An 8,186-nucleotide genomic window follows, 5' to 3' on the forward strand; every position below is an offset into this window, starting at 1 on the left:
GGCCAGGCCCGGCGGGGGCTGTGAGGAAGGCGCCGCCGGAATCTCCCTGCCCCCTTCCTGGGCCTTAGTTTCCCTGTACGAAAGGCGGGAGGACCGTGGGCACCCCAGCCCCGCGGCCCTTCACAGCCTCTGAGCCCAGGGCCCTCTCTCCCTGCAGCTCCTGGACTGGCCAGGCCCGCCCTGCCCTATGGACGTGAGTCCCCCCCGCAGCCCCTCCGCGTCCTGTGCTCACCCCGAGTTTGCCTGCCTCGAGCCCGGTCAGGGGAGGGCTCTTCACATCCTACCGGCCTTCAAGCACTGTGAGAAACACAGTGCCTTGCCGGGCGTGGTGGCGCACGCCAGTAATCCCAGCACTTGAGAGGCTGAGGCAGGAGGATCGCTGTGAGTTCGAGACCAGCCTGGGCTACATAGTGAGTTCCAGGGCAGTTTCAACTACATAGTGAGACCCTGTCTCAAAAGAAAAGAAAAGAAACAGTGCCAGAGATGGATAGGGGGCATTTTCAGTTTCCCTGCATGATAGGGAATTTACCAAGTGGTCTGGGAGACCGGGAACCAGGCAGAGCAGAAGGCAAAGACCCCGGTCTGGGGATGAGGGCAGAGCATCTGCGGACTGCGGGACTTAGTGTGGCTGGAGGACAGAGGAGAGCGGGCGCGGTAGGCGGGGCTGGGCGGGTTTTGTCCCTGAAGGAAGTTTTCCTCCGGTCTTTGGGAGTCGCTGGTGGGCTGTAAAGAAGGGAGGGTTACTGGACAGCTGTTGTGGAAAGAGGCAAAGTTGCCAGTTGGAAGACCGGCTAGTGATGTGGGCAGAGCATTGGTAAAATCGTGGTAGTGGAGTTCGAGACAAATCTATTTGGAGGGCCAGGGATTTAGCTTAGTGGTGCCACCACCTGCGCATTCTGAGAAGAGCAGTGACTCTCAGAAGATCCTAAATGACCAAAAAGTACTTATGGCGTGAAATGGGGTTGACAGGAAAGCCAGGTTTGGGGGGCACTGTGATGAGCCAGCGACTGCCACCATCTGGTGGTGCCCCGTGTCCTTCCTGGTATTCCTGTGTTTCTGCAGCCCCGCACCCCTGTCGCCCTTTCTCCTGTGCTTACCCAGGCCTCCACTAGCCCGTGGAACCCAACCCCGGCTCCTGTCAGCAGCCCTTCCCTGCTGCTCCCCATCCCCGCCATTGTCTTCATCACTGTGAGCATCTATTTGCTGCTGCTGAGCCTAGTACTGCTGACTAGGCGCTGCCTGCTGGTGAGGGGCCTCTGGGGGGTGGCCCTGGGGAAAAGGAGCCCAGAATTGCCCTCTCACCGGCAGGCTCTTACCCTGAGGTGCTCTTGCCACTGATTCCTCGCATCTACCCTTTTTGTGGGACGAGTGAGTCCCTCCTCCCTGTCCCTAGTCAACCCTTCTCCTGCCCCTACTGAGAGTGAGTCTCAGCTGCCTGGCCCAGACCCTGAGCCCTGCCTTTTCTTAGGCCCAGGGCTGCTGCACAGACTTCAGCTGCCCCTGCAGGAAGCAAGGTGCCTCAGAGCCCCAGGACTGCTGCTGGACCTGCGCTGAGGCCTGTGACTTCCCTGTGCCAAGCCCCACCAGCTACCTGGATGCCTGCTGCCCCCAGCCCAGCGAAGCTGTGAGTTCCATTCTTTTTCTCCCCCCACCATTAAATTTCTTGGTACATTTAAAGCAAATGATACAGTTACATTTATCGTTGGGCTCTTGCACTTTCACATGACATGTCTTGGTTCTTGTTTTTTGTGAGTTCCTTTCTTACCCGCTCCCCTGAGCCCTGGTCCGGTTCATCTGTGCCTTCGCTTTCTTTGCTCATTTGCATTCATTACTGAGCACCAGCTCCAGGTCAGGTGTCATGTGGAGGACGCCAAACACAACACAAAGAACCTATCAGGTCACTTCTGCTCACGAAGTTACTTGAAGAAAAGAAGGCAGCAGCTGAAGAAAGGTGACTCATGTGATGTGCATGGCACATAATTAGAACTTTTTGGGGGTGGTTTGAGACAGGGTCTCACTATGTAGTTGAGACTAATTTGGAACTTACTGTGTAGTCCAGGCTGGTCTCAAACTCACAGCGATCCTCCTGCCTTAGCCTCCTGAGTGCTGGGATCAATCACAGGCATGCACTACCACGCCCAGCATTATTAGAATTTTTAAAGTGGTAGTTAAAAGAAAAAACTTGACAGAGTACCTTCTGCTCACTGAGGAAATATGTTCTAGAGAACAGTGCTGCTTTATTGGCACTATTATTTTCCTAAAAAGATCTAAGAACTGGGTATTTTTTTAATGTTAATTTTGAATTGCTACATACTAATTAGGCAAGCTGGGTATTTGAAAAAAATTTTTTTTATGATTATACTAAGTATTGTGTAGAATGTATACATACAGAAAGACAAAGAAAGTACAAATTACTTTATAAACCAACTCTCCACAAAGCCTGACCAAAGGCAGTTCTTTTTTTTTTTTTGGTACTGTTAGGAGATCTCACATGTTAAAATATAACCCCCCCCAGCCATTTTATATCTTACTTTCGGGTTCTTTCCCTACTCTGAGTCCTTTCTCCCGCCTAAATTGTAAAGCGTGAAACTAGAGCCTCTCCAAGGCGCGAAATTCAAAAGACAACCTGGCTTGTGATAGGATAACAAAGACTGCTCCTCCCAAGGAAGGATCTTCCGTTACCCATCCTATAAGTATCCCAGTACTTCCTCTTCTCGCTCTCTCACTCTCTGCCTTCCTGCCTCCCGCTCGCCTCCCTACAATAAAGATCTCCTGCCAGACCTCTCGGTGGGTGAGTGACATAATTGGGCAAGGGGCACCCAAAGGGGGCTCGAGACCCCTTTCAGGTACCACAGATCAAACTCAGGACCTTGCGCTTGTGAGGCACCACTGAGCTAAATCCCCAGCCCTTTTTTTTGGTTTTTTGAGACAGTCTCACTTTATAGTTCAGCGCAGCCCTGAACTCACTATGTAGCCCAAGCTGGCCTTGAACTTGTGGCAATCCTCTACCTCAGCCTCCTGAGTGCTGGGATGTGCACCACCACACCCCACCCAGTTTAAACCAACTCTAACCCAAGTTGTTCCTCATGCATTAGTATATATCCCTCACACACTAACACACAGTGCTATCAGCAGCTGTGCATTCCTATTGTTCAGCAAACATGGAGCCATACCACACACCGTGGTATCATCACAACTGCTATTTGTTCTTTAAACTTGACCTCACACCATGACCACCGGTCCATGCCTGATAATACATACAGACAAACAGTACTGTGTCCCTTCTGCAGGAATAACTAGCTAAGGGGAGTTTGGTGGCAGCTCCAGTGTGACCCAGCACAGCCTCACAGCAGATTGCTCCATAGTATCAGCTGCAGCAGAGCCCTCAAGGGAGAAGCCAGGAATACAGGAGGAGGCCACTTGGGCATTTGTGGGTTTAGAGTTGTTCAGTGTGATCGACCACCTTCCCGGACAGTGGTTATTTTGGGCTCAGAGATTTAGACAGCAAAGCTCCTGCCCTTGGAGTAGAGACTTCCCTAGGAGGAAGTGGGTGGGGGTCAGAGCCCAAGCCCAAGAAATTTCATTCCTTGGACTAACTGTGCTTAGTACAAAGGCCTGGCAAATGCTTTGAGTTTCAAAATAAAGTGTAGGGCAAGGAGTCCTCTTTCAAATAATCAGCTTCTGGTTCCCCGAGGGTAGCTAGAAGAGGCCCCAGGGTTGGGCTGGAGAAAACAAAGGCAAAAAAGGAGACCTTAGGTTTTAAAAACTCCTGTCTTGAGCCAGGCATGCTTGTAATCCCAGCACTCAGGAGGCTGAGGCAGGAGGATTGCTACGAGTTCCATACCAGCTTGAACTCCAAAGGGAGACCCTGCCTCAAAAATCCAAAAAAGAGGGCCAGGGATTTAGCTCAGTAACACCACACCTGCCTCGTAAGTGCAGGGTTGTGAGTTTGGTCCCTGGTACCAAACAAACATAAGTAAAATTAACAAAGAAAACACCCCTCAACTCCTGTCTCATACAAGATGATCAATTAAGAAAATTTCTGGCTCCTTATCTTGGATAAAGCACCCCTTTCCTGTTTGTCCACATGAAGTGAACAGACAGGGATCCAGCTCCTTCTCGAGGACAGGGTGAGGAACACTGTAAGGAAGGTCTGGTTTCCCCATCTGCCAGTCCGGGGCTGTAGGAACTTCCCATGCCTTCCAAGCTGAGCCTCTCTGGCTTCAGCTGGGATCAGGAAGGGCTGCATAGTGGCCAAGGGTAGGGCAGAGTCATCCTGTCCTTGAGCTGTCTTTTCTCAGAATACTCTGAAGTGATTCTGTTCTCCAGTTTCCTTATAGTAACAGTAACAGGCATGAAGGTTACAAAGCTCCTGCCTGTTTTACGTTTGGGGACACTGAGGCTCACAGACTTGAGTGCCTTGCCTGAGGTCACACAGCTGTGCCAGCTGGACAGCCCACAGACCCAGAGTTCCCTTCCTTTCCGGGAAAGTATCTTCCTGCTCTGCTGCTCACGGGCACACTGTAAAGATCTAATCCTTTCACTCATTTAAATATTTGGCCATGTCCTGTACTAGCTGAGTCACTCTCAAGGCTCTGTGCTGGACCCTGGGGGCTCAGCAGAACCAAGATAGACAAAGTTGCAGCCCCCACCCCGGGCTCACATTCTGGTGACGGACTGAGGACAGAACAAACAGGTGACTGTAGTAACCTGTGAGAAAGATGTGACGTGGTTAGTTGATTCACAGCCTGTGCAGGATCAGAAGCAGATAGGTTTAGAAGGAAAGCCAGGCCCGTAGGTCCCTCACGCCAGGTCTGGTATGGGACCACAGTCAACTTTCCACGTAATTGGTGAACATCAGGGTGGGGAATTATTGTTCAGGGGATTCTGAACTGTGGCAACTTTGCCATGTGCTCCTTGGGCACTAGCATTGTGCTGTGTTCTTCCCCAACTCCCACAGTGACTGTGACTCTGGAGGTTGTTGTATTTGTTCCAGAGACGGGGAAACTGAGGCTCAGAACATAAATATCCAAGTTTAGGCTCCAACGCAGGCCTTATTGACTTGAGAACCTTCGGGGCTCTCCCAAGGGCAGACAGAACTTTCAAAGGAAAAACTGCACCCAAGAGCTCATGAACACAGGGGCTAATGGTCCTGAACTGTTGTTTAATACACTGGAACAGCAGACCCTTCCAGAAACCACATGGCTGTTTGTGAGTCAAGCCTATAGGCTGTTATTAGGGACCAGATCTGGGCCTGCCATGGACAGTCAGATGTTTTAATGCCTTTCTGAGGTAAGGGTCTCAGAGCCTCCAAATCCCACAGATCCCACTTCAGCCCCGGACCACAACCTCCTCACACACATGAAAATCCTGCTCCCCTCTGTCTCTGTCTCCCCCATCACACCTCCAGTGCCCACCTCCCCTTCCCTGAAGTAGCACAGCCAGATTCATCCCCTCCCCTTGCTGGAGCCCCTAGTGACAGCCGATCTTACAGGTCATCTGACACTGCACCCCGAAACCTCAGCTGTTGTAAAGGTCACTCCCCTATTCCTTGCTTGGCCGAGTTTCTGAGCTGTGCCACTGTGACTGTCACTAGCTCTGCTTCTGGCCGCAAAGAGCCAGTCTGTCACACAGGAGTCTCCTCCAGCACCTGGCCAGCCTCCAGTTCACGCCTGGGGCAGCCACAGATCAACCCTGTCCCAGGGCAGAGAGCAGTGGAATGGAGGGCCCGGATCTTCCTTCCCGCTCTAAGGACACAGTGTTCCCTTTCCCAAAGGGACAGGCTTTCTGTGTCTTCAGAGCCAAGAGGCCCAAAGCCTGGAAAATGAGATGTTCAGATTCATGCATTCATTCCGCAAGGATCTGTACCCCGGACACCTGCTGACATGAGTCCCCCATCAGCTGGGTGGAGAACTCCAGATCAGTGGTCTCTATTCTTGCTGCCCCAGAGTGGAGCTGATGCCTCTGGCCTGAGAGAAGTGGGGATCACAGGCCTGGGGAAGCGAGCCTTGGTCACTCTTCTACTCCTTGCTCTCTCTATTCTTTTGGACAAGTCACTCCATCCTCTAAACCTCTGTTTCTTTTTTCTTTCTTTTTTCCTTTTAAAGACGCTCACTCTCAGGGTTCTGCTAATGAAGAGATTTAGCTCTTTTAAAAACATTAAACTTTTGAATGTGGGAACTGCCATTTCAAAGAAAATAAGAAAGTTCTTTAATCATTCATGAATGTGACGTGCTTTGTCCAGAGCTGGTTCTCCAAAATGAAAGACACGGAGCTGGGTGTGGTGGCGCACGCCTGTAATCCCAGCACTTGGGAGGCTGAGGCAGGAGGATCGCTGGGAGTTCGAGACCAGCCTGGGCTACATAGTGAGTTCCAGGTCAGACTCAACTACATAGTGAGACCCTGCCTCAAAAAACCAAAACAAAAAACAAAAAAAAACACCCTGCAGTGTGGTCTCATGCCAAAAAGTCCATAAAACCCACGGATAACTTGCACGACAGACAGAAAAATGTGTCCTCTATGACCACTCCTCCTAGTCACATAGGCCATGAGGGTGTAGACCCTTCCTTGAGCTGAACCCTGGGCTGCCCACATCCCTGCAGGGACCAGCTGGTCCCTATGCTAGGGAGAAGAGAACCTTGGATCTTGTGGCTTTCCTGCTCCTGGACTCAACTGCCCGGGGCACTGCCCACTGGGCATTGCTCAACACGGGGACTGCCTAGTCCCTGCAGTGTGGAAGGTACCCTCTGCTCCAACGGGCAGCTGGGACTCCTGAGCCCCTGTCCCTGCTTCCCCTGGAGGGAAGCACTGAAGTTCCCACCTCGCCCTCTCTCTTCTCCCTCAGGATTGGGCCCCCCGCTGTCCTCGCTGCTGCCCATTCTGTGACTGTGCTTGTGCGTGCCAACTTCCCGACTGCCAGAGCCTCAACTGTCTCTGCTTTTGAGATCAAGCTCCGATGAGGACCTGGGGGCCTGCCCTCTGGGGAGCGGCCACCCCCCTGGGCCCACACACCCCCTGCCTGGGGGCTCTCAGGACACCTCACTACAGCCCACCCGAACCACAAATGGCAGGCCTGGCTGCGCAGCAGTCGCGTGCTGGCTCCCTAGAGGCAGGACTGGGACCCCCTGGCCAGCTGGACTGCGGCTGACTGGGGAGGCTGGGCGGGATAGGGGCTAGTGCTCCAGAGGGCCGCTGCCCAGCTTCCCTTCCTCAAGCAGACTGTTACACAGGGGGCGGGGGGCACTGCTGCTCACCACAGACTGTGTCATGGAACTCAGCCAGCTGTGAACATCAGTTTTTAGGGGTGCCCAGCTGCACCCTGTCATGGACTCTTGGTTATTTTAACAGGTGAGTGCCTGCATCTGTTCTCCCTCTACAACTCCCAGCCCCAGCCGGGGATTTAGCTCAGTGGTGCCTGCCTACCTCACAAACTCAAGGTCCTGAGTTCAGTCCTCGGTATCCCCCCAAAAAAAATCCCAGTCGGGAGGAGGGAAAGAGGCAGGGACGGCCACGCCCTGCAACTTGCAACTCCCCACAGGTTCCTGCTTAAAAGATTTATTTCCCTTGACAACCGAGAGCCTCGGTCTGGATTCCCAAGGAAGCAGCTTCCTCCGAAGCGCGGGTGAGTAGGCACGGCCTCCTCCTCCCCCGACGAAGGCCCTGCTGGCATGAATGTCAGAGGCTTCAGGTTTCCCTAAATATAGGACTCTGCTGGGGGATCCGTGGCGGGGAAAGGGCAGGGGTTACGGAGAAGGTCGGGGACACGGAGCGGGGGCGGGCAGGAGCCGCCTTATAACCCCGTCCGGGCGCGCCGGGCCGGGCGCACTCGCTGCGGACCGCGCTCTGCGCTCCAGCCTCGCCGCAGGTGCGCCGCTCGCCGCGCGGGGCGGGTGAGCAGAAGGGCTCCGGGTACGGGGAGGAGCTGGCCAGCGGGAGCGGGAGCGGGAGGGCCGGAAAGGACCCGGGGGAGGATCTGCTCGGGGGCCGAGGTTATTCTGGAGAAGTCGGATCGAGGGAAGACGTTTGGCAGAAACTGTGGCCCCACGATTCCCGGCCCGCCAGTTTCCGCAGTGTGGTTTCCGCCTGCGGCGGCCCGAGAGAAAGGCGCGTGGCCTGCGAGGCCCTGCTGGCTGCCCTTGCTCCCGGCTAGGACCGGAGGTGTCGGCTCCACTCCCGGCCCACGGCGA

At 53.8% G+C, this 8,186-nt stretch overlaps 2 protein-coding genes across 4 annotated transcripts in view; both read left to right on the top strand.

Annotated features, from left to right (window-relative positions):
- The first annotated feature begins 6 nt into the window (after window positions 1–6).
- LOC104857458 (keratin-associated protein 10-2) lies at window positions 7–7,429 on the top strand. Its single transcript, XM_010617343.2, has 4 exons — window positions 7–193; window positions 1,102–1,245; window positions 1,469–1,624; window positions 6,845–7,429. The coding sequence occupies exons 1-4, from the start codon at window positions 188–190 to the stop codon at window positions 6,941–6,943; spliced, it is 405 nt and encodes a 134-aa protein (XP_010615645.1). The 5' UTR covers window positions 7–187; the 3' UTR covers window positions 6,944–7,429.
- A 113-nt stretch (window positions 7,430–7,542) lies between these two features.
- Aldoa (aldolase, fructose-bisphosphate A) overlaps window positions 7,543–8,186 on the top strand; it is a 5,180-nt gene continuing 4,536 nt past the window's right edge. Inside the window, exon 1 of one of the 3 annotated variants that reach the window (XM_010617345.2) lies at window positions 7,543–7,621. The gene's annotated coding sequence lies outside the window, so the exon portion shown is untranslated. Of the gene's footprint in view, window positions 7,622–7,786; window positions 7,890–8,186 lie in introns of those variants that run through there. The other 2 variants (XM_010617346.3, XM_010617347.2) reach the window with 2 other exon arrangements.

The sequence above is a fragment of the Fukomys damarensis genome, unplaced genomic scaffold (assembly GCF_012274545.1).
Source record: "Fukomys damarensis isolate Sample0158 unplaced genomic scaffold, DMR_v1.0_HiC HiC_scaffold_34, whole genome shotgun sequence".
Classification (NCBI taxonomy): Eukaryota; Metazoa; Chordata; class Mammalia; order Rodentia; family Bathyergidae; genus Fukomys; species Fukomys damarensis.